This window comes from Mustela lutreola, chromosome 1, assembly GCF_030435805.1.
Source record: "Mustela lutreola isolate mMusLut2 chromosome 1, mMusLut2.pri, whole genome shotgun sequence".
NCBI lineage: Eukaryota > Metazoa > Chordata > Mammalia > Carnivora > Mustelidae > Mustela > Mustela lutreola.
Genome location: NC_081290.1, coordinates 231323852 through 231350022, shown reverse-complemented (window position 1 = coordinate 231350022; position 26171 = coordinate 231323852). Strand labels below are relative to the sequence as shown.

Sequence of the window (26171 nt, the reverse complement as noted above, 5' to 3'; positions counted from 1 at the left end):
GAACTTCAGTTTGAAGGTAAGGTAACCTAAGAGAAAAATGGTGAACAAATTTATTTGAAAGATTAATTTCTTTGATATCAAGATGGGATGATTAGAATTTTTTGTGTAATTCCTTTTTTTTTTTCTATCTCCTTTTCTCCTTTTGTTTTCTGTTCAGCCCAAGAAGAAGAGGGCAAAAGTGGAAGTGAGACCCATTAATTTGGGGACAGATTATGAATATGGGGTTTTAAACATTCACCTGACTGCATACGACATGGCTGTGGTGGAGAGTTATGCCCAATATGTTCACAACCTCTGTAACCATCTATCCATTAAAGTTGAGGAAAGGTATGAAGGAAGCCTTTACATGGGATATTCTTGGTGTGAGTAGCATGCTCTGCTTTGTAGTTTTGTATATAAATTTTGTATATAATTGAGTATATTTGTATAAATATATATTTACAAATATATATTTATATATATTGTTACTTGATATATTGATTATATATTTGATTCCTGAAATTTATAAATATACATTCTATATATATATATATATAAATACATAGAAGTTATATATTTATATATAAATGAGGTTTTGAAACATAATTTACATTTGGTAAAATTCACCCTTTTTAGGCATATAGTTTAGCACAATCAGAATACAGAACAGTTCCATTAACTCCAAAATTTTCCTGGTGCCCAGGTGTAGTCATATCCCTGGCAACCAACAACTGATTTTCTATCCTGTTGTTTTAAGTCTCCAGATCATCATGTAAATAGAATCATGCAGTGTGTAGCTTTTTGTGTGTGACCTCTTTCACTTAGCATAATGTATTTAAGATTCTTCCATGTTTTTAGAAATTTTTATTGCCGAGTAGTATTCCATTAAGTGGTAGACCTTAATTGCCTTATCCACTCACCAGTTGATGTACATTTGCATTGCTTCCAGTGTATTGGTGATTATGAATAAAGCTGTCATAAGCATCTTCTTGTATGCTTTGTGGGGCATATATCTTTTCTCCTGGATAGCTACCTAAGCCTGGGACTTGAGGGTTGTATGGTGACTGTATGTTTAACTTTATGAAAAACCAACATCTGTTTTCCAAAGTGGCTGCATCATTTTGTTTTCCTACCAATGTGTGAGTTACAGTAATTCCTTTTCCTGGTCAGCATTTGATATCATCAGTTTTTTTTCTAAAGCTATTCTTATAGAGTGGTATCTCATAGTTTTTGATTTTCATTTCCCTAGTACATAATGATTTTGAACATCTTTTCATATGCTTATTTGCATCCTCTATATCTGCTGTGATGACATGTCCAACTCTTTTGTCCATTTTTAAAATTGGGTTGTTTGTCTCCTTATTATTGAATTATGGAAATTCTTTTTCTATTTTTGGATACCAGGTGGTTTTTTTTTTTTTTTTTTTTTTTTTTACAGTATGTGTTTTGCAAATATTTTCTCCCTGTCTTTGACTTATCTTGTCATCTTCTTAGCTGAGTCCTTTGGAAGGCAGACTTTTTTATAAGTTTGATGAGGTTCAGTTTATAAATTTTTTCTTTTATCAGTCATGCTTTTGGTATTATATCTGAGACAACTTTGTCTAACTCAGGATCACAAAGATATTCTCCTGTGTTTTCTTCTATATGTTCTATAGTTTTAAGTTTTACATTTAGGTTCATGATCCACTTTTAGTTGTTTTTGTTTTTTTGTATATGGTGTAAGATATGGGTCAAAGTTCTTTTTTTCCCCTTCATTTAAATTCCAGTTGTTCCAACACCATTTGTTAAAAAGATTTTCTATCTTTATCTCATTGTCTTAGCACTTTTTGAAAGTCAGTTAACCATGCATATGTGGGTCTATTTCTGGACTCCATTCTATTATGGTGATTTATGTATCTAACTTATACCAATACCATATTGTCTTGATTACTGTAGCTTGATTACTGAAACTAATCTTTGTTCTTTTTTTTTTTTTTTTCATAATTATTTTGGCTATTCTAGATCCTTTGGCTTTCTATAAAAATTTTAGAATAAGTTTGTTGATTTCTACATAAAGGAAACTGATGGAATCTTATTGGGATTATGGTGGATCTGTAGGTCAATTTGAAGAGAATTGACACTGATTTTGATTCCCCTGGTCCATTAACAAGGCTTATCTCCCCATTAATTTAGGGTTTCTTTGCCTACTTTGCTTCTCATTTGCTCTTTGGATTTGTTGGAAAACTGTAGGGGAGGAGAACTAACACTTAACTGGCTATCTATTCCAGGCCAGGCACTTTACATATCTTATCTCCATGTTTCAGAAAGTGTGGGATACCCTGTAGTTGACTTTAAATAACATTAAATCACATGGTGAGAAATTTCTTCCCTTTTAATTCTCATTCAACCTAATTATGTCAAGGAGAAATTCTTGTGTGTGGATCTGGTATGTCCTTAACACCACTCTCTAGCCACTTCCTGATCTTCATAATGGAGAAGAGGCCTCAGACTCAGAGTCTTTGGCTAGCATAGTATCTAGCTAGAATTTTACAACATTTTTTTTCTTTTCATTATACTTTTTTTTTTTTTTTTTTTTAAAGTAAGCTCTAGGCCCAAAGTGGGGCTTGAACTCATGATCCTGAGAACAAGAGTCATGTGTTCTACCAACTGAGCCATCCAGGCCACCCCATTGTACTTTTTTTTTTTTTTTTTTTAAGATTTTATTTGTTTATTTGACAGAGAGAAATCACAAGTAGATGGAGAGGCAGGCAGAGAGAGAGAGAGGGAAGCAGGCTCTCTGCTGAGCAGAGAGCCCAATGCGGGACTCGATCCCAGGACTCTGAGATCATGACCTGAGCCGAAGGCAGCGGCTTAACCCACTGAGCCACGCAGGCGCCCCACCCATTGTACTTTTTAAAAAAAGTTTCTCTTGAAGGCAGCTGATACTGGTCTTCCATTTATTTTCTTTTATTTATTTATTTTTAAGGATTTTATTTATTTATTTATTTGATGGGGAGAGAGAGCACCAGAGAGGGAACACAAGCACAGGGAGCAGAAGAGGGAGAAGCAGGCTTCCTGAAGAGCAGGGAGCCCAAGGTGGGGCTTGATCTCAGGACTCTGGGATCGTGACCTGAGCCAAAGGCAAATGCTTATGACTGAGCCACCCAGGAGCCCCGGTCTTCCATTTATTTATTTATTTATCTTAAAAGATTTTATTTATTTATTTAACACACAGAGAGAGAAACCACAAGTAAGCAGAGAAGAAGGTGCAGTGGAGGGAGGGAGGGGGGGCAAGCAGGCTCTCTGCCGAGCAGAGAGCCCAATATAGGACTTGACCCCAGGACCCCGAGATCATGACCTGAGCTGAAGGAAGAGGCTCAACCCACTGAGACACCCAGGCACCCCGGGTCTTCCATTTATAATAGCAATATAAAGTCAGGCTTATTGAGATATAATTTACCCTTTTAGTGAACAATTTTCTGAGCTTTCACAAATGCACTCTTTCAGTACAGTTCACCCTTTTAGTGAACAATTTTCTGAGCTTTCATAAATGCACGCAGTAAATACCATCATACTATAAGATACAGAACATTTACATTATCCCAAGAAGTTCTCTCCTGCCTTTGTAGTTAATCCCTCCCTTTCCCCCCCAGTCCCTCACAACTCCTGATCTGTGTTCTGTCCCTATAGTTTTGCCTTTTCCAAAAGGTGATGTAAGTGGAAATATACAGTATTTTTCCTTTTGAGTCTGAATTCTCTCTCTTAGGATAATGTATTTGAGATTCAGGTCTTTTGTTGCCTGGATCAAGTAGTTTGTTCCTTTTTGTTGCTAATTAGCATTTCTTTTTTTTTTTTTTTTAAGATTTATTTATTTATTTATTTGACAGAGAGATCACAAGTAGACAGAGAGGCAGGCAGAGAGAGAGAAGCAGGCTCCCTGCTGAGCAGAGAGCCCGATGTGGGGCTCGATCCCAGGACCCTGAGATCATGACCTGAGCCGAAGGCAGCGGCTTAACCCACTGAGCCACCCAGGCACCCCGCTAATTAGCATTTCATTGAATGGTTGTATGTTTGTTTATCCGTTCCATGGTTGAAGGACATTTGTGTTATTAGCAGCTTTTGGCAGTTATAAATTTCGCCACTATAAACATGTACAGGTTTTTGTGAGAACATGAGTTTTCATTTCTCTATGTAATTGCTGGGTCAAATGGTAAGTGCAGTGGATTTTTAAATTTATAAGAAACTGCCGAACTATTTTCCAAAGTGGGTATATATACTGTTTTTTTTCTCATCAGCAACATGAATTCCCGTTGCTCTATAAAAAGTTTATTTTTTAAAAAATTTTATTTATTTATTTTGACAGAGAGAGATCACAAGTAGACAGAGAGGCAGGCAGAGAGAGAAGGGGAAGCAGGCTCCCCGCTGAACAGAGAGCCCGATGTGGGGCTCGATCCCAGGACCCTGAGATCATGACCTGAGCCGAAGGCAGAGGCTTTAACCCACTGAGCCACCCAGGTGCCCCAAAAGTTTATTTTTTAAATTAACTTTTTAAGTGAATTGATTTAAAGAAAAATATTTAATAAATAATCATTTGGGTGGTTTGCCATTGTGGCAAGGTAATAACTGGCACAATATGTGGATATGGCAAGAGTTATACTTTCTTACTCATTAGATAGTAGTATATTCCCATTTTACAGATGAGGAAACCAAGGCTCAGAAAACCCAGAAGTCACAGAACCAGTAAGTGGCCTAGATTTAGCCCATTTCTGCCTGACTCCAGTATTTTTAATTATAGGAGGTCTTAGTCCTTAAGCTAAGTTTGAACTTTTTTTTTTAAGATTTTATTTATTTATTTGACAGACAGACAAGTAGGCAGAGAGGCAGGCAGAGAGAGGAGGAAGCAGGCTCTCTGCTCAGCAGAGAGCCCGATGTGGGGCACCATCCCAGAACCCTGAGATCATGACCTGAGCCGAAGGCAGAGGCTTAATCCACTGAGCCACCCAGGCGCCCCTAAGTTTGAACTTTTATAACCTTTATAACTTAGTGTAACTGTGCTAAACATGCTGTCTAGAAGATTGGATAATAAGCTGTGACTTTAGCTCTCACAGCTGATAGTACTTCAATTATTTTAGGACTAAAGATGTGCTTTATCTTTTCGTGATACCCCAGAGAGTTGGTTGCTCTTTCCATACTTGACACACACTTCTATATGTCACTTCAGTGCTATGGGCTGTAATAACCTATTCATATGTCAGCTCCCCTCCCCGCTGGTTAGCGAGAACTGTGTTCTTTTTTTATTTCTTTAGCATCTAACACAAGACCTGCCACATGGGGAACATTAAAACCATTGTTGAAAGAATGACAGATTCTTGAATATGACTGCACAATCCAGTTGTGTGGTATACATGGGATATGTTTCCTAAAGTTTACTGGAAGTGCTTTAATTAAAATCAATTTAAAAACTACTGATTGAGCCTTTTCCTACTATGTGGTAGATACTGTACTAGATAGACATCCCAACTAGAGGAGACTGAGGAGAATGTCCCTGATTTCAGGGAGTGTTTGTGTGTGTGTGTACACACAGCATAATGTGCAAGGTGGTAAGTGAAGGATAAAGTGCAGTATCAGTTCAAGGAGGCTGAATAGCATAATAATTTAGAGCAATGCTTCCTCAAAGTGCCACTCTGCAAAGGTATCAGAAGCTTATGCCAAAATGTACATTAGTGCTTTGCATCCTTCATCCAGAAAGTCTCGCTATTGTAAAAAAAAGTTTGCTGAATTAAATAGCATGATTAGTGCCTGTTGCCTGCTTCTTAACTTGTCACAGACTGATGACAAGCAGTTTGTTCACCAGCAGCTTGTCTACAGACCATACTTTGAGTAACAAATGGTTATAAGCACAGGCTTTGGATTCAAACTGCCTGTGTTCAGATTCTAGTTCTACCAGCTAGTGGCAACTGACCTTGGTAAATTCTGAACCTCAGTTCCCTCATCTATATAATGGGGATGATAATTTTCTTACAACTTTAAGTTCTGAAAATTAAATAAGTAGTATATGATAGCACGTAGCAGAGAGACAGGAACATTGCAAATGCCCTATAAATAATACTGTTATTAATAATTAATGGGTTTTTGTTTTTTGTTTTTTTAGCTGGCAGAGATTTGGGGTGGCAAAGAGGCATTAAATGTGATTTACAGAATATTATCATATCTATAGTAGGTCAGCTCTCTGGAATAGCGCTTTAAATTTTCAGAAGGACTTCTTAAAATGTGTTGATTTTAAAACCTGGCTTTGGAAAGCTCTGGCTTCATTTGAGTAAAGGCAGGGAGGCAGTAGCATTTGTTGAGCACCTACTATTAGCCAACCACTCTGGCCTTTTTTGTATAATGTTGCTTAATTCAAAAAAGCACCTTGCACATATTCACAAATGAAAGCTGTAGCTAGACTGCCTGGGTTTTACTCTTGTTCTGCAGCATTCTTATGGTGTGGCATTGTGCAGTTTACTTAAACTCTGTATCTTGGTTTCCTCATCTGTAAAATGAGGTTGCTAATATATATATATATAATATTATATATTATAATATTAAATATATTATAACTGTTCCCAGCAACATTTGGCTGCTATTATTATTGTTGTTGTTAATATAATAGACGCTTGCCAATGGTCAGACATCTAATACAAAGCAAGGTCTGGATTTGAACCCACTTTTTTTCAAATTCTTAATTCCTCATAATTGGTTCTCCACACAGCTTTCAGTGTGATCTTTCTAGAATGGAAATAGGATCAGGTTACAACCATGCTTAAAATCCTTCTCTGGGTTCCCATTCCTTTAGGGTCAAAATTAAAGTTTCTCACATGGTTTGCTAGGTGCCCTATGGCCTGGGCTTGCTTCTCATCTCATTTCCATTTCCCTCTCCCTCTCCCTCCAGTTAACATGGACTTTGTTTTTTATCCCCTTCCACCTCTGGACCTGTGCATATGCTTGCTCTCTATAAAACTTCGAATACTCTTTCCCCTTTATGTAACTAACCCCTGCTGCTTTCTTAGGCTTCATATTGGATGTCACTTCTTCAGAGCACCTCATCAAATTAGGTCTTTATGTTATATATTTAGGAGAAATAAAGGTTATGTAAGTTCCTTTTCATAGTGCCCACTCCTTGCCCTTGTAATTACTTGATGATTATTGACCTTCCTTCTTAGACTCTAAGATCTCTAAGGCAAGGACTGTTCCTGTCTTCATTAACAGTTTAACCCTAAGACCTTGCCCAATCCCTGACACATAGTAAGCACTGAATAAATATTCACTGACTTGGACTGAGTTTCAATAGTCATGGACATGATTCTTAGAATAGCAGACTGAATGATGTCCTGCTTTTTGTCTCTTTTCTGCTCTTTGCTCCAAATAGCATAGAGCACAAAGAGATGTTCGTTTTCAGCAACTCACTGCCCTGCATTGATTGAGGTTTTCAGACCATTGTTGGGCATTCTCACTGCCCAGCTTTTCAGAGATGAAATGATTTTCTTTTCTTCTTATTTTCATTTCATCATGATCCATTTTTTCCTCTGGGAGTGGCAGGGTAGGGCTCTGACCTTGAGATGGAATTGGGCAGGGGAGTGGTGTGCTGGCTTTTGTTCTATAAATGGTTTGCACTGATGCAGCTGCAACTCACCCAGGAGGGTAGAGGAAGAAGCCTGGCCTGCAGGTCTCTTAATTTGCCTGCCTCCCTTTCTGAGCAGCTGCCTGGAGACGGAAATCTCAACTCATGTGGGAGCAGCTTCCCAGCCTGAAGCTGATCTAGCCCCTGTGTTTTATGGAGAATAAAAGCATGGCTCAGCATCACTTTCTGTAAGGCTACTCTCCCCGCCCCCTTTTTCTTGAAGTCCACTTACACTGTTTAAAATGGAGGTACGGGGCGCCTGGGTGGCTCAGCCAGAGTTAAGCATCCAACTCTTGATTTCAGCTCAGATCGTGGTCTGGGGTCATGAGATGGGGCTTTGCATGGGGAGTCGTGCTAGCCCACAAGTCTGCTTGAGGCTCTCTCTCATTCTCCCTCTCCCTCTGCGCTTCCTGGCCCCTACTCACAAACACGCATGCTCTGTCTCTCTTAAATATTAAAAAAAAAATAAATCTTTAAAAAAAGTAAAATTGAGTTATCATTTATATTTAGTAGCCTCCACAGATATCTAAGTTTCCTAGCACCCAGCAGGCTCCCCTGTGTCCCTTCCCAGGTAGTACTCCCCGAAGGTAGCATTATTTTGTCATTTTAGATTGATTTTTGACATTATGTTATTTCATTTCTTCCCTTCTTTTTTTCCTGTCTGATCATCCAAGTAATGTTTATTTTCTTCTTCTTTTTTTCTTTAAGGTTTTATTTATTTATTTGACAGAGACAGAGCCAGAGAGGGAACATAAGCAGGGGCAAGAGGGAGAGGGAAAAGCAGGCTTCCTGCTGAGCAGGGAGCCCAATGTGGGGCTTGTTCCCAGAACCCCAGGATCATGACCCGAGCCAAAGGCAGACTCTTAATGACTGAGCCACCCAGGTGCCCCCCACAAGTAATGTTTATTGCAGAAAATTTGTAAAGTACAGAAAAGTATAGACACTAAAGAGAAATTACTATATTCTTAACTACTCAAAGGCCTATTCTACCTTGAAATGAACAGAGTTCCAGTATTTCTTTATCAAACTATGTCTAGCTTTTCTGTTAGTTCTCTTTGAGGGCCTCTGATGCCTTTGTAGATATCTGCTTCACTTTTTGGAATGTTCTCCAGGCAAACACCTATATGTTTATTCTTAACATCTTGGTTAAAGCCTATCTCACTTGTGAAGTCTTCTCTGAGCCCCCTTCTCTCTCTTGTCCCTGTAATATTCACTGCATGCCTATTATTGCCTTTGTCTTACTGTAGTGAAGACGTTTGCCTCTCCAAAACACTCTTAGCAAGCTCCTTTAAAGCACAGGCTGGGGGCACCTGGGTGGCTCAGTCGTTAAACATCTGCCTTCAGCTCAGGTCATGGGCTCAGGTCATGATCCCAGGGTCCTGGTATCGAGCCCTGCATCAGGTTTCCTGCTCAGGGGGAAACCTGCTTCTCCCTCTCCTACTCCCCCTGCTTGAGTTGCTTCTCTTGCTCTCTCTCTATCAAATAAATAAATAAAATCTTTAAAAAAAAAAAAAAAAAGCATAGGCTGCCTATTGCCCACCAGCATGCTTAGGACAGAACAAGCTTTCAGTAAATGTTTGTTGAATGAATGAATGAATGAATGAACAAATAAATGACATCTTGCTAAAGCAAGTGTTGGAAGAATAAAATGCATGCTCAGTGGCAGTCAGTCAGTCTTATCTGCAGAATGTCAAGAAGGAAAAACAGTGTTTAGGAGTGCTTTTTACTTTCCTGAAAGCTTTGCATAGTTATTTTATTTGCTCTTCCATAACAAGACTATGAATGTGTCCTTATTTATGTAGGGAAGTTATTACCAAATTTGAACTGGAAGAGGAGGTCAGATATTGTGCAGGAAAGTGGGAAGGAATGTTATTTAGGGAGGTTACCTGGAAGAGTTTGTAATACCTAGGATTTACTGTTTGTAAGAGCAAGGGAACTGGCGTTTGTAGGCCTATTATGATAGGCAAATTGCTCATGTAATGTCATTTAATCATTGCAACAATCTTATGAACTAGGTATTATTATCTTTATTATCTCCATTTTGTAGCTGAAGAATCTGAGACTCAAAAGTTGAATTAATTTGTCCAGCGTTAAATAGGTATTGACAGGGCCAATATTTAAATCCAGGACTGACTGTTGTGTCTCTCATCCATTTTCTGTTATTTCCATTATTCATTTTGTAGAGGGCCATCCCCCTTGTTATCAATTGATGAAACTTTCTGTGACATGAAAATTCAGGAATTCTACTGTTGTTATTTTACTTATCTTCATTTTGGTGAACTTTTTAATAAGACAATCACAGCAGCAGTACCACATTTCTGTGTAGCCATTGATCCTATCTCATCACTGTGCCTGATCTTCACACACTGATATGGACCTAGATTGTAATCTTCTTTATTCTGGAAGAAACTGAGGCCCAGAGAGACAAGTAACTTGCTTTAGTAAATATTGTTAATAAGCTACAGGGCTAAGATTTTACCTCAACTCCAGTATTCTTTTTACTGCTATGAAGCTGGTCATAGCAAGCAATCTCTACAATGGTATTTCTCAAGCTGGGGACATTTAACAATGTCTGGAGATGATTTTTTTTTTAAGATTTTATTTATTATTTATTTGAGAGAGAGAAAGAGAGAGCATGAGCAGAGGGAGGGGCAGAAGGAGGAAGAGAAGCAGCCTCCCCACTGAGTGCAGAACCTGAGGCAGGGCCAATCCCAGGACCCTGGAATCATGACCTGAGCTGAAGTCAGACACTTAACCAACTGAGCTGCCCAGGCACCTCTGGGGATAATTTTATTATTACCACTTCAGAGGGTACTACCAGCATCTTGTGGTTAGCGATTAGGAATACATAGGCCAGCCCCCCACAACAAAGAATTATTTGGTCTAAAATGTTAATAGTGCTGAGGTTGAGAAATCTTGCTCTTTGAAAACAGTTGGGTTTCATGCCTCATTTCTCCAGAAGAGGTTACATACCCAAGGTTAGCCTCCAAAGTGATGACATTGATTCTTTTATTTATTTATTTATTTTAAAAGATTTTATTTATTTGACAGACAGAGATCACAAGCAGGCAGAGAGGCAGGCAGAGAGAGAGAAAGGGAAGCAGACTCCCTGCTGAGCAGAGAGCCTGATGCGGGGCTTGATCCCAGGACCAGGCAGAGGTCCTGGGCAGAGGCGCAGAGGCTTAACCCACTGAGCCACCCAGGTGCCCTGACACTGATTCATTTAGAACTGGCTTTTCTTTAGTAGCAGCAAATAAGTTATTAATCACCAGATTTTATTCAGTGTTGTGTCAGGCAAGAACTGGGGATGCAGAAAGGTATTCTACATGGTCTTTTCCCTCAGGGAGTTAAGAGGCTTCTGGAGAAGGTTTAGGAGGAGCAGGTTCCTTCCCTCTGGCTGCAGAGGAAGAGCCCTAGATTCCAGGAGCTACTGCATTGCAGCAGTGTCTGTACTCAGGGACTCCCCTGGTAGAAGTGGCACTAACTTAAGGGAGCCTTCTTCATAACCCCCTCTTTCTCCCTACAGTTACGCTATGCCCACCAAAACCATGGAGGTGTTGTGGCTACAGGACCAAGGCAGCAAAATGCTCCCGGACTCAGTTCTCACCACCCATGAGCGAGTGGTTCAGGTAGGTACTCTGGGAGAACCTTGAAACATATTTGCCTCTCTCCCGGCTTTTTTCTTTTTCTACCATGCCCTTCTCTTCCTCTTGGCTGCATCTTGAATGATAATATTCTTTAGGTTTTAGTTCTTTTTTTTTTTTTTTTTTACGATTTTATTTATTTATTTGACAGAGAGATCACAAGTAGGGAGAGAGGCAGGCAGAGAGAGAGAGGGGGAAGCAGGTTCCCCACTGAGCAGAGAGCCCGATGCTGAGAGCAAAACCCCTCTGTGGCTTCCCTTTAAATCTAGCCATGGTTTCTGTTGTTTTACTGCAGAGACAGATGGGCGAGAATCACACTACCATGAGGGTGCCCAGAGTTATTAAAAATTCACAATTAATTTCACCCGCTTTTTTAAAAGTTTTTAAGATTTTATTTATTTATTTGAGAGAGAGAATGAGAGAGAGAGAGCATGAGAAGGGGAAGGGTCAGAGGGAGAAGCAGACTCCCTGCCGAGCAGGGAACCTGATGTAGGACTTCCACGACTCCAGGATCATGACCTGAGCCAAAGGCAGTCGTTTAACCAACTGAGCCACCCAGGTGCCCAATATCACCTTTTTTATAACAGCTTTATTGAGAGTTTTATCCATACACAGTTTACTCTTTTAACGTGTACAGTTAAATGGGTTTTAATATATTCACAGTTAATGCAAATATCACCACAATCAATTTCATCACCCCAAAAAGAAACTACCCATTTACAGTCACTCCTTTCTCCCCCTTTTCTCAGCTTCTGACAACCACTAATCTCTTTCTGCCTCTGTGGTTTTACCTCTTCGGGACATTTAAACGGAACCGTACAATATAGGGTCTTTTATGCCGTTCTTCCACTTAGCATGTTTTCAGGGTTTCTCCATGTTGTAGCACGTGTCAGCGCTTCATTCCTTTTTATTGCCGAATAATATTCTAATGTATGAACAGCACCCCTTTTAGATCCATTCAAGAGGTATATCAGCAAGATAATGAGATGAATGTTTAGGTGGTATCACCTTAAATCTATGCTAACTTTAAAAATAATTAAGCACTGAGCCACTGCGTGGCTCAGTGGGTTAAGCCTCTGCCTTCGGCTGGGGTCATGATCCCAGGGTCCTGGGATCAAGTTCCACATCTGGCTGTCTGCTCAGCAGGGAGCCTGCTTCCTCCTCTCTCTCTCTCTGCCTGCCTCTCTGCCTACTTGTGATCTGTCTGTCAAATAAATAAATTAAAAAATATATATATTAAAAAAAAAATAATTAAGTACTGGGGTGCCTGGGTGTCTCAGTTGGTTAAGGGCTCAGCTCTTGATCTCAGCTTGGGTCTTCATCTCGGGGTTATGAGTTCAAGCCCTGCACCTGGCTCCATGCAGTGCATGGAGCTTACTTTTTTTTTTTTTTAAGATTTTCTATATAAGTATATGCAAATGTGTGTGGGGGAGGGGCAGCCAGAAAGGGAGAGTAGGGCTTGATCTCAGGACCTTGGGATCATGACCTGAGCCAAAGGCAGAGGCTTTAACCCACTAAACCACGCAGGCACCCCTATTTATTTATTTTTTAAACCCATGAGCCACCCAGGTGGCCCTGAGCGTGGCACCTACTTTAATAAACTCCTGTTTTTCTTCAAGACTCCACCTAGAAGTTACCTTTTTTGGAGGCTGTCTTTGACCCCACCTCCCAAGTTAGGTAGAGATTTCTCTTGTGGGTACCTGCAGCCCCCTGCATGTCTCTGTACCACACATCTGATTCACCTCTGGATTCTTCACACAGTGTCTGACACCAATCAGGTTTATATGTAAATCTGAGTTGAATCAGAAAATCGTCCTGGACTTGATAACTTCTTAGTCGAGTTATGACATCCATTGTCTACAGGGGCAGATATTGGGGCCATGACTATGTCAGCAAGCAGATCCCTTGACTGATGACAAGAGAAATCCTGTAGAGGCTGGGCTCTGAAACCAGCTCTGCGTGTTAACCCTCCACCCACGGGCCCTGTAGCTGCTGAAGCTGATATTTGAGCCCGTGCCATGTCTGCCAGTCACCTGGCTTTCACTACCGTCTCTCATCTCCTTTCCTTTTGCAGATCAGCGGTTTGAGTGCTACATTTGCAGAGATTTTCTTGGAAATAATCCAAAGCAATCTTCCCGAAGGAGTGAGATTATCAGTGAAGGAGGTAGGTGCTAGTTTGAGAAGAGGCTCCCTGGTGGCCCACCTGTGCTCAAAATATGGATAAGAGCATCTGGTTTTAGAAACAGGACAGAAATGTGGATAATAAACAAGAAAGCTGTGCAGACCAGTTTTACCGTAATCATTTTACTGGCCCTTCCAGTGCATCAGAGCTGATGCTGAAAGGACCACAGGAGCTGAACTCCGTCACAGTATTCCGATGTTAGGGGTGAGCCCATAATTGTGTATAGAAAGAACATGATTCAAGATTATATACAGTATAACTAGTCAGAACACAAATACGGAAATTAAAGAGGAGTTTTCTGGATCTTCAAGGCTTGGCTGAGAAACGAATGCCAATCAGAAGGAAAACTGGCATAGAAAACTTGGAAAACATTAGGAACCTCAGCCTAAACACTGAGTATTTGGGTTCATTTGCCAAGCTAAGCATTGTTATGACACAGATCCATCAGGTCATTTTTGACTGATGCCGTCGGCTGTATCCACCTGTCCTTGTTCTAAGCCCATGCTTATCAGTCCTCTTCTTGTTACTTGGGTTTCACACAGATCTGTGTACAGGGGAAAATGTGCTGGTCATACTGACTTAAATATTCCAGTCCCTAGGTCTGTTATTTCTGATCGTAGATGGAGAATTTGGGCATTGTGTCTCTTTAAGTGCTTCTAATGAGATACTCATAGCATTTGACATTCATTCTTTATATGTCTGTCTTCTCTCACTGACTCTAGGTTCTCTTTAGGCAGGGAGGAAGTCCGATTCAGAATCCTTGGTATCGAATACAAGTCTGGTATCTAATACAAGTCTAGTCAAATCTGAATCATTCCCCACAGAGCTGGCTGATGGATTTTTTTTTTTTTTAATGCTGTGTATATTTGAATAACTGAAAGCTCTGCAGTAATTCCCCCTTATTTTCATTTTCTTCTCCCCAGCACACTGAAGAAGACTTCAAGGGAAGGTTCAAAGCTCGGCCAGAGCTGGAAGAATTGTTGGCCAAGTTGAACTAGCTCACTGCAGACTCTCATGTCAGGACTCGTGATATTGAGTGGTCAAAGTTAAGCAGAAGACCCTGACTTTTAGCTATCATAACTACCAGTCCCCATTAGCCAGGAATGCCTCCTCTCTTATAAAGAGGAGTGCTTCCCAACTCTCACCACTTTCCTTTGGGCCAACCTAAGACATTCTCCTTCTAATAAAAATCTACAGCTGAAGGGCATGTGTGTATGTGAGAAGTCAGTCCATCCTATGGAATATCTTTTATTTTTATTTTAAGATTTTATTTTTAAGTAATCTCTACACCCGTTGTGGGGCTTGAACTCACAACTCCGAGATCAAGAGTTATATTCCACCAATTGAGCCAGCCAGGCGCCCCTGTGGAGTATCTTTAAGGGATTATATTTTCTCTTTAGCACGGAAGCATGTTTCCCTTCACTATTTCCCCAGTTAGAGTGATCTCATCCTTTCAAGCAATCTGGCATTGAATCTTTTAGTGAAACAGAGGATCATAACATAAGTAAACTCCCTATGGATAGAAGGCATAGGGTTGGAGATTTTGGCTCTGTATATGAAAAAAACCTCTCCAGATAGAATCAGGGTCTGGCGGTAGTGAAAAAATACCACTTTGTGGGTAGCGAGTGACTCGTCATTCAGGGAGATGTTACATAACTGCTAATTAAGGTTACCTGGAATGAGTTTACACAAAGAATTAAGGTTGATCTTGGTCAGAAGTCAGAAAACTCCTGCTGGTAAGCCAAGTCCCACTAACTGCCTCTTTTTTTAAAAGTAATCTACTGGAGTGAAATTCACAAACCACAAAAGTAACCATTTTAAAGCAGACAATTCGGTGGTATTTAATACATTCACAATGTTATACAACTACCACCTATATTTAGTTCTAAAGCTCTGTTGCCTGTGTATTGGAACAGGGCCATGGTCGTTCACTTACATATGGTGTAGGGCTGCTTTCACACTGGCAGAATAGTTGTGACACAGACTGTAAAAGCAAAACATTCATCATGCGTCCTTTCTAAAAATAGTTTGTCAAACCCTGATCTAAGTCACTGGTTCTCAAACTAAGTGTGCATCCAAATCACCACCTGGGGGGCTTTTTAAACACAAATTTTTGGACTCTACCCTTATTTTTTCTGATTCAGTAAATCCTGAGTGAGGGCATAGAATTTGCGTTTCTTACACATTCCCAGGTGATGCTAATGCTCATGCAACTGGTCCAAGGATACCTCTTTGAGAACCACTAGTCTAAGTGACCTCTGATATTTTTCCTATTTTGGGTATTAGTGAGTTCATACTTTTGTACATAATAGCAATCATTTATTGAGCTAGACTCTGTGCAAGGTACTACATGAGCTCTAATCCTTACACCAGTCTTTTAGGGTGTATATATGCGTGTGCACGTGAATGGGTATTGGTGTGTGTGAAAAGGCTATGTATGAGTATGTGTATCTCAGTATGTATCTCACACATACGGAGCTCTCATTATGCTATGTACTTTATAAAAATTGACGTTGATGGTATTGTCCCAGTTTTACAGATGAAAAAACTGAGGTCTGGAGATAGAAAGTAACTTCATTCTCCTGAAGAGTCACATAACTAATAAGTGACAGATCTTTCTCTCCTGTACTCCACTGCTGCTGTGGGGTACCCCTACGCTGAGGTCTGTGGGAGCCCAGAGCATTCTTAGCATTGCATGTACTTTTCTAAAACTCAACAGTTGCAGTTCTGAAGTTATTTTGGTTTATTTGCGTTGGTCTCTAAAGGCAACAATAGGACACTCAGATTTCCTTCTAAGGTATAACACTAAGGGAGAGCTGTCAAAATAGCAGTTACCTTAAGTTAAAATGCTTCTCTGAATTGACACTGAAGGTTCAGCAGGCCACTGCTTTCAAGTGAAGCCCAGTGGGAGGTTGGGCAAAATTTTTCAGGTCAGAACTGGTATTTTGGTTGTAGAATTACTCATTGCTGAGTCTCTTTTAGGGAAGATAAAAGAGAAGTTGCTAATGGATGAGTGTAATTTGGGGAGATGTATAGAGACAGGAAGATCAAGATGAATAAACAGATGTATACAAATACTTACACATGGTCCCCATGTCCTGAGGACTCTATTTAGAACCTGGAAAATTGCATTCTTTTTGTTTCTGACTTTTCCTTGTTAGTTATTTGTGCAAGCAGGACACAGGGTTTAATAAACTGACAAGACACTAGAGCTGAAGAACATTAGGACCCAGCTAGCCTAACCCTCTCCTTTAGCAGGTATAGGTTAGGGACCCAGGAAAGGGTGCTTTTACCCAAGGTCACAGCACACCTCACAGGCATGCCTTGGAACAGGATTCAGATCTCTTGATTCCCAGTCCATCCCTTTCCATTACATCACTGAGGGATGAGTCAGGTTTTTCTCTTGAATAGGAGGCAACTGGATTCCCTCACCTTGGAGCTCTCCTGTCACTGACCTAGTTGATGATTTATCCTCTCACCAGAGTCAAAGAGCTTTTGTTACTCCTTAGTCTGCCCTGAGATAAATGGAAATTGCTTCTAATGCCTTATCCTGTCAAGAAGGATGGGAGGTATTCTGATTACTAGAACCTCAGAGTTACAAAACAATCATGAGCTTCATCGGATTCTCTCCAGTGAGGTCCAGAAGGAAATGGACTTTCCTAGAATCACATGGCAGTGAAGTCAAATGGAGTGTAAGTTTCTTGCACAAGGTTGAAAATAACTTTCCCACCCTCCCTGAGACAACTTATTATAAAGGAAAGAGTCAGAGAAACCTAGGCTATTCCTATTTTCTATACTTAACTATTCTTAGGGACTCATGTGAATTATTTTAACCTCATAAACCTCAGTTTTCTGATCTGTAAAATGGGAATACTCCCTTTTTAGGAATTTGAGATGGAGATAATATATACAAATGGGCTAGCAAGTGCTCAGTAAATATTGGATTATTTTCCCTTCCAAACTTCTTCAGCACACTTCTTAAAAAGTTTTTTTAAATTGAGATATAATTTATATTTATGATGAAACAACAGATCTTAAGTGTATAATGATCAGTTTTTAAAATGCTTGGGTCCTGATGGGTCAGTTAAGTGTCCAACTCTTTTTTTTTTTTTTAAGATTTTATTTATTTATTTGACAGAGGGAGAGATCACAAGCAGGCAGAAGCAGGCTCCCCACTGAGCAGACAGCCCAATGCAGGGCTTGATCCCAGGACCCTGAGATCATGACCTGAGCTGAAGGCAGAGGCTTAACCCACTGAGCCACCTAGGTGCCCCTTAAGTGTCCAGCCCTTTTTTAAAAAAAGATTTTATTTATTTATTTGACAGAGGGAGAAGCAGGCTTCCCAGAAGCAGGGGGACCCTGGGACCATTACCTGAGCCTAAGGCAGACGCTTAACTTACTGATCCACCTAGGTGTCCCAGGTATCCAACTCTTAATTTCAGCTCAGGTCATGATCTCAGGGTTCTGGGATTGAGCCCTCCATGTGCTTGTCCCTCTCCCTCTGCTTCCCATCCCAACCCCTTAAAATAAATAAATAAATAAAATCTTATAAAAAAATGCAGTCACCCATGAAACCTATACTTCTATCAAGATTACACTTTCATAACGCCAGAAAGTTCCTTTAATTTCTTTGAGTCCTTCTTCTCCAGAAGCAATCATTAATCTCATTTTTGGTGAAGTTTTGCCTTTCTAGAAGTGCATATAAGTATCATACAGTATATGCCCTTTTGTGACTGACTTGATTTACCCTGTTTTATCCATGTTGTTGTGTCTATCACTAGTTCATTCCTTCAGCATACTTTTAGTTTTGAATGTTCCTTTGAATGTGCCTAGAATCTCTGTGATAACATGAGGGGTAGGCAGGAGGGACAAGAGGGAAGGTCAGTGGATTGGGATTTAGAACAGCTGGGTGCTAGGTTTGGCTCCATCAGTATACAACCTTTGGGATAATCTGTTTTTGGTCTTCATTTTTCTCATCTGTAAAAAGATGAGATCACTGGCCTAAGAGGGAAGCAGACTTTTCCAAGGTTAGCCAGTGCCAGCCAGGGATTGCTCCAGTTCACTCAATTTCTGGTTTAGTGCACGTTACTGAGATTTTGAGAACTGACATTTTGTGTAGATCATTAGCTTCCAGGAAGATTGAATGGGGTTGAATTGGCAGTCTTCCTAGTTAAGGCCAACAGTTTCCTCAGCTTCATGTTTTAGTTCCCTTCCTCTGGCTAAGGATGCCTTCTTCTGCCACCACCACAGAAGGCTGGAATTTGCCAGCTATGGACTCTAAAAGGGTAGGTTTACGTAAGGAAGGAAAGCTCTCTGTGCAAGCATTGGTTGGGTCTAGAACTAGACCTGCCGGAAAGGCACTGAAGACAAGTGGCCAAAGTGTCTTGCGCTAGTTTAATGTGTACTTTGACCTCTTTGTGTCATTTATGTCTTCAAATATGTGATCTCCCTGGAGAGTCTGAAATGATTCATTGAGTTCTTATAAATCCCCCCAGAATAACTTTCATTCCTAGTCATTTCAGGTTTAGGTCACCATTTAGACAGAATGCCCAGGCTCTGAAAGATGCCCAAGCTCCAAAGAATGAAAACTCTTCAGAAGATTGCTGCTAAAGGAGGAAAGAATTCCTCCCACTTCTGCCTGCTGTAAGTCCCTGCTGGAGCAGAGAGCCCTATCATTCTATACAGTGGGAAGCATAAGGTTTCAACCTGAACTGGCTCCAGTTCTCTTTGGATTTCTAGTCAGCAGCTCAAGGACTTAGCCTGGAAATTTTACCTGAGGGAGGGAGATTGGGAAGCATCTCTTATTACTCACCTAGTAAAACACATTACCATGCAACTTTGTACTGAGCACAGGCCAAGTCCCCAGCCAAGGACCTTGCAGGGAATGGCCAACTCATGAGCCACAGCGACACCCAGCCAAGTCTCTCCACTCATCCCTGGCACCAAGCCTCTGTACAGAGATAGGTATAGATTGTTCTGGACAAGCATGGACCACCTTAAATTACAGCTCCATGGCTGTAGGCTCCAGAGCTGAAAGACTAAAATAACATGCCAATCTAGAACACTGTGGGCAAGGTGCACTGGTTAACCTCCTTTTTGTAAAACACTAAAAAAGCCAGCCAAACAAACAAATCCATAATATTTACATAGTAAATAGTTACTTACTATTTGTTAAGCATCATACCAGGCAGTGGAAGATCAGGAGAGCACAGAACAGAACAGTATATACCTAAGAATAAGACACACTTGAAAGTCTAGCCCCGGGCGCCTGGGTGGCTCAGTGGTTAAGCTGCTGCCTTTGGCTCAGGTCATGATCTCAGGGTCCTGGGATCGAGTCCCACATCGGGCTCTCTGCTCAGCAGGGAGCCTGCTTCCTCCTCTCTCTCTGTCTGCCTCTCTGCCTACTTGTGATTTCTCTCTGTCAAATAAATAAATAAAATCTTAAAAAAAAAAAAAAAAAAAGAAAGTCTAGCCCCTAATCTAACCTTTATTTCCTCTTCTGTGAAGGGGAGTTAATGGGGTTACTGAGAAAATGTAACTCAGGAGAGCACCTAGCACACAATTAACATCTAGTGAATGCTTACTATGTACCAGACACTTCCTAAGCTCTTTACCAAAATTAATTTTTTCAACAAGTCTATGAGGAAGGTCTACATTTATTAGTTTTAAGGCCTATGAGGAAGGTTTTACATGCATTTTTCAGAAGAAAAAATAGATCCTGAGATGTTAAGTAATTTGCCCCAAACCACACAGCTAGTAAGTGGCATAGTGGGATTTGAAAGCAGTGTGTCCTAGAGATTGAGAGCAAACTTTGGAACCAAACAGCCTGAGTTAAATGCTTCATAAATATTGTATGACAGTATTTATTACATATATACATTATAAATATAATAGTTTTAATAGTTCAAAAATGCTAATAATTTTTATTTGCTATTTATATTATTATCCCTCATTTAATTCTCTGCGCCAAGAAAATAATAATTCTCTATTATGCCTATTTAATAGGCATAATAGAGAATTTCCTCATTTACTTGAGGAAACAGATTTGAGTGGCAACAAAGCCCGCTTCGCCCAAATACATTCTGTGACCCACCCAGTGTTAGCTCTGTGTAGGAGGTGGAGTTTTATAAAACTTGCACTTAGCTGGTTTGTAAGCTAGTCTGCTAGTGAGTCCTGTCCTTCCTCTACTAGAATCCCACCCGCCCTCCCCACAGTTATTTCTATTTTAATTACATAAATTAATATGTAGATACATTTCTCTTGTAAAAGATTTGAATATATTGGGGCGCCTGGGTGGCTCAGTGGGTTAAAGCCTCTGCCTTCGGCTCAGGTCACATCTCGTCTCTCTCTGCCTGCCTCTCTGCCAACTTGTGCTGTCAAATAAATAAATAAAATCTTTTAAAAAAATTTGAATATATAAGCAAATATAGTCCTTATTGATGGGAATTTTGCATGGTGAACATTTATTCACTATATAAACAATGTTGCAGTGAACATAACAGTATATACATCTTATAAAAATATATTCAAGAGGGTTCCTAAAAAAATTGCTGTTGAAATATATATTTTTAAGTTTTTAAGTAATCTCTAAAGCCAACATGGGGCTCAAATTCATGACCCCAAGATCAAGAGTTGCATACTCTTCTGACAAAGCCAGCCAGTAAATATATAAATGTTTAAAATATTTACAGATCCTGGGGCACCTGGGTGGCTCAGTCAGTTAAGTGACCAACTCTTGATTTCAGCTCAGGTCATGACCTCAGGATCATGAGATCAAACCCCACATGGGGCTCCACGGTGAGAGGAATCCGCTTTTCCTTCTCCCTCTACCCCAACCCCCATGCACGTGCGCACATTCTCTCTCTCAAATAAATCTTTAAAAAAAGATAAAATATTTATAGATCCCATCAAACTGTCCTCCAGTAGCTTTATTAACTTACTATCCCTTCAGTGTGATTGTGCCTGTTCTTCATCCCCACCAATACTGGCTGTTATCAATACTTTTGATTTTTGTTAATAGAAATAGCTAATACTACTTCATTTAACTTTGCTCAGTTTTTAATTGGGCTGTTTGCTTCTTACTGATTTCTAGGTATTTTTATTTATTTATTTATTTATTTATTTTAAAGAGAGAAAGCTGGGGGGCGGGGGCGCAATGGGGAGAGGCAGAGAGGGAGAGAATCTTCACAGAGCCCTACACGGCTTGATCTCAGGACCTTGAGATCATGATCTGAGCTAAAATCAAGAGTTGAATCCTTAACTGACTGAGCCACCCAGGCACCACTTATTTCTAGGTACTTTTTACTTATTGTAGATGGTACACCTTTCTGTTACATATGTTACAAAGAGGTAATGTTTCCTTCATCACTTAAGGTTCAACTCAACTAACTGCCTTTGAAATTCTTCCTGACAGCTCCAGTCCACACTGTTCTGATGACCCACAGCACTGAGCAGACAGGGCCCCACAGAGTCTTTACTGATTACTAATTGGGATTTTACTGTTCTTTAAACTGGTATTCCTCTCATCTTCTCCCCTCTTTTCTCTTTCTCTCCTCCCCAGTCACCAATGCAAATACTCAAAGTAGTTATAGGGCTTACTATACTTCAGATTTGCACTTTTAATACATAGATGCTCAAGAAATGTTACCAATGGGTGGCTCCGATCATTAAGTGTCTGCCTTCGACTCAGGTAATGATCTCAGGGTCCTGGGATTAAGCCCCACATCAGGTTCCCCTGCTCAGCGGGGAGTCTGTTTCTCCCTTTCCTTCGATTGCTCCCCCTGCTTATGTTCTTGCCATCAAATAAATAAAATTTTTTAAAAAGTTACTGATGATGATGAGAGCATACACCCCTTTACATTCTAGCTTCCATGGCAGGAGTTACTCTTCCACCTTCTTTTCCACTCCCAAATGCCTCCCAGGACTAGACAGAAAACAGAATGCACAATGTAGTTCCATAGAAGAAAAATGAGAAGCAATGGCAACTGTTATTAACTGGAGAATACAACCATCTCAAAGAGGAATCATTACTCAATTCCAGCAAATTGTCAAGTGGGAATATAAGCTCCATGATGATAGCTTCTCCATTTTTTAAGAGCTGAAAATCTGTATTTTATGTTAAATGTGCCTTTTATTTATTTACTTTTTTATGGCATGAAGGGGATTCAGCCACTTAAAAAAAAAGATCTTATTTATTTGACAGAGAGAGTGCACAAGTAGGCACAGTAGCAGGGAGAGGGAGAAGCAGGCTCCCTGCTGAGTAGAGAGCCCGATGTGGGGAATGATGCCAGACTCCATCATGACCTGAGCCAAAGGCAAACGCTCAACTGACCGAGCCACCCAGGTGTCTCTGTTAAAAAAAAAAAAAAAAAAAAAAAAAGTGCCTTTTAAAGATTTTTTTTTTAAATTTATTTGACAGAGAGAGATCACAAGTAGGCAGAGAGGCAGGCAGAGAGAGAGAGAGAGAGAGAGAGAGAAGGAAGCAGGCTATCTGCTGAGCAGAGAGCCTGATGCGGGACTCGATCCCAGGACCCTGAGATCATGACCTGAGCCAAAGGCAGCGGCTTAACCCACTGAGCCACCCAGGCGCCCCTAAAAGTGTCTTTTAAAATGTCAGGCAACATTGTGTGTTTGTTGGGCTGTGAGCATGTTGAGGTCAGACTCTGCATCTGTCTGGGATATAAGAGGAACTCAGTGTTTATTTTCCCATATGTTTTCTTCCTTCTACTAGATTAAATGAAATATCCAGATCAACCAAGGAAAGATAAAGGCACTTACATAATGGCTAGTAATTAGTTATTCTAATGTTGTTTTATTTCCACCCTTCAAACCAGACTAAGTAACACGAAGAAAGAGATCCTATTATTCATCCCATCAGATCATATTATTCATTCACACAGTAGCTGGCACAAGGAAAGGTCTTAGAAAAACTTGTTAGTCATGTGTTGAACCAATGATGAATAAATGAAGACCTGACCAGGTAACCAATTTACATTTAGATTGTGAATTTACTTTTCAAATTAAGTGTCCATGTAATCAGTACTTGGCACACTGACCCAAGATGTAGGACAGAAGACCATCCATTAACCCCAATCTTTGTTTTACTTAGCAAATACCAGTCAATATTCAATATTGGTGAAGATGTGTGGTATCTCACCATGAAAATATCACAGCTCTTTACAGCAGTCATGTCCAAACCCATGGCTGCCGAGCTTTCAACGTCAGTCTTAGCTGAAGATAATCCCCGAGTTTTATACTTCTTGGCCCACACTTCTGCTGTTCAGGACTTCTTCCCGGGATCTCTCTGGGTGCTAGTTTCTGCAGGGCCATTCTCTGGGGATAGGTAGTTTGGAGACTCAGTGGTGGGACGGCCTCGCTCTTTCCTCCTCTGCAGCTCCTCCCGCCGCCTTGCCTGCTGTTCACTCATGCAGTCCCTGAAGGCCTGTACCTGCGGCTGACACTGGCGCCAGTCCTGGTGTTGGGCCATGCACTCCTGTACTGCATAATGGGAAGCAGCACAGCCAGAACGGGAGATCAGCCGGTCCAGGGGGTCCTCTTCCTCATCTTCCTTCTTCACCTGTCGGTCCCAGGTATGGCCTTGAGTTGACATCTTTGGGAATCTCTGGAACATCAGTGGAGGCAAGGTTAGAGTAGGGATGTGACTATGAGGTTCCCCTATTATAAGTAACACTGACCAAACCTATTTTGGTTTGGTTTAGCCTATTTATGCATTTGTCTCCCATTGGAGACTGTAAGCTTATTTGAGAACAGATATTCGGCCTGATTCATCTTGATGCCATCAGCAATAGGCCTGGCAAGAGAACAGATCTGCAAAATGGTTTGAACTCAATGAAATTACAAGTATATGAGAGTGTTTAGCACAGCACTAAATAAGCTAGAATGGATTCTGCTAATGGAATCTAAAATAGGTGAAATGTCACCTTTTTGGAGCACCTGTCTTGGATCCACTCCCAAAATAATTAATCTCTCTTCTTTTCTCCTATTAGCCTTTTCCTATGGTTGGAAAAGAACATGGTTTAACATTTGGGAGAGCAACCAAATATGGGTAGAGTTTGACATACAGGAGAAATGGAGAGTTCCGTGTGGCTGTAGCGTGCATGGGCCAGGGCAAGAGATGAGTCTGTGAGATGAGAGTGCTTAATGTGAGGTGGATTTGCCCAGACTGTCTTCCTAAGATCATCTGCTTCACAGCACCCAGTAGAAAGTAGCCTACAGAAAGAATCTGAGAAAGGTTTGAAGGGAAATAAACTCAGCCTTTACACACATTTCACCATGACAGGCTTTAAAGGAACTAGTACTCTTTAATGCCTTTCCTGTGTCTCTCTGGTTCATTCAACAAAGGATCATTAAGTATGTATCATGCATGAGGCACTATGCTAGAGGATACAGGAGTGACCAAGACTGACTGAGTTCCTGCCTTAATAGTGTATAATTTATGTAATAAACAGACTACAAGGCAGTGTGTACGGATATCGAAGACTGGGAACACACTGGAGGAACACCTAATCCAGACATGGCAGGAACAGGCAGGGAAGGCTTCCTGGAGGAAATGATTCCTAAACTGAGACTTGAAGGATAAATAGGAGTTAGCCAGAGATGGGGAGAAGGTCTATTCCCAATCAATGGAAGAGGAGAATCACAGGTCGAGACAGATTTAACACAGGAAAGGAACTGGAAGTTCTGTATGGCTGAGGAATAGCATAAGAAGAGAACTGTAAAACAAATGAAATTGGCGCTATGAGAAAGTATCTAATCATAGCAAGGTCTTGTTGGCCATAGTAAGCAGTGCGGAAATTACAAAGATTTAAGGACTCCAAAGCCTTACCCAAAAGTCATTTGCTTTGGAGGCAAACCTAAGGAAGGGGTAAATAGGCTTTGAAAAGGGACTGGGATTGGAAACCTAGTTTTGTCACTAACTGGAAGACCTTAAGAAAATCACTTCGTAGTCTCTCTTTAAAAAAGTGTCTATCTCACAGGACTGTCGAAGGCTAAATGAGATAATGCACTTAAGAAGCCTGGCACGTCCATAGAGTTCAATACATGAGTTTTATTACCGTACAGAAAAAGTGCCCTGGATTCTAACCCAAGAGATCCAGATTCGAATACCAGCACCACGTCTTACCACACAATCTTTTTAGCTTCCTCCTTAATAATAGTTAACTCATAGAATTAATGTAAGGATTAATATGATAATGAACGAAAATTGCACGGACAACAGGAATCAGTAAATGTCACGGTATTCTCTCCCCACTACATCCGGCTTCAGTCTTCCCTGGAGTGAAAAAGAGGAAGACCCATGCTTGGAGATCCGGGCAGGCTACACAGTCGGCAGCTGGCCTGGACTGGGAAGGCCTGGGAAAGCAGAGAAATTCAATTGTCCAAGTCACCTGCAGCTACTCTCCGACTTAACGAGAGAACGCATGCGCGCACGCGGCAGTTACCCTCTGTACCGCCGTGCCCGCTACGCCTCACTGCGCAAAGACGCGGTAGGCAGTGCTCACCGATCAGGTTGGACACGAGAACTCGGACGCGCGTTCTAGCACGTGGACGTCAGTTTTGCAGGCAGTTGGAACTCTTCCGACCCTCAGACCGAAAACCAACCACTCTGGGGAGAGGGGAGGTGGGGAACCTGAGTGCGGAAGTGGGAGGGAGAGGAACCCGCCACATGTATTCATTGGTGGCCTCTCAGTATAGATCCCGCCCCCAG

The 26171-nt window shown here is 40.8% G+C and overlaps 2 protein-coding genes across 5 annotated transcripts in view; one reads left to right on the top strand and one right to left on the bottom strand.

The window, feature by feature from the left end:
- MRPL48 (mitochondrial ribosomal protein L48) overlaps positions 1–14651 on the top strand; it is a 67881-nt gene extending 53230 nt beyond the window's left edge. For 2 of the 3 annotated variants that reach the window (XM_059133071.1, XM_059133063.1), the window contains exons 5-8: positions 158–327; positions 11145–11247; positions 13337–13426; positions 14368–14651. In XM_059133071.1, the coding sequence (XP_058989054.1) occupies positions 158–327; positions 11145–11247; positions 13337–13426; positions 14368–14442 (438 nt within the window). In that variant the 3' untranslated portion in view covers positions 14443–14651. The remainder of the gene's footprint in view (positions 1–157; positions 328–11144; positions 11248–13336; positions 13427–14367) is intronic. The other variant, XM_059133081.1, reaches the window with a different exon arrangement.
- Positions 14652–23227: 8576 nt separating this feature from the next.
- Positions 23228–26129, bottom strand: LOC131807553 (cytochrome c oxidase assembly factor 4 homolog, mitochondrial). Of its 2 annotated transcripts, none has more exons than XM_059133032.1 (2): positions 25852–26129; positions 23228–24065 (listed from the first exon to the last, which is right to left on the bottom strand). In XM_059133032.1, the coding sequence occupies exon 2, from the start codon at positions 24051–24053 to the stop codon at positions 23724–23726; it is 330 nt and encodes a 109-aa protein (XP_058989015.1). In that variant the 5' UTR covers positions 24054–24065; positions 25852–26129; the 3' UTR covers positions 23228–23723. The 2 variants fall into 2 exon arrangements, with proteins under 2 accessions (XP_058989015.1, XP_058989009.1); XM_059133026.1 differs by having other exon boundaries at positions 25966–26125.
- Positions 26130–26171: the final 42 nt, after the last annotated feature.

Coding starts and splice junctions, on each gene's coding strand:
- LOC131807553 (XM_059133032.1), bottom strand. CDS start 24,053: ATGTCAACTCAAGGCCATACCTGGGACCGACAGGTGAAGAAGGAAGAT.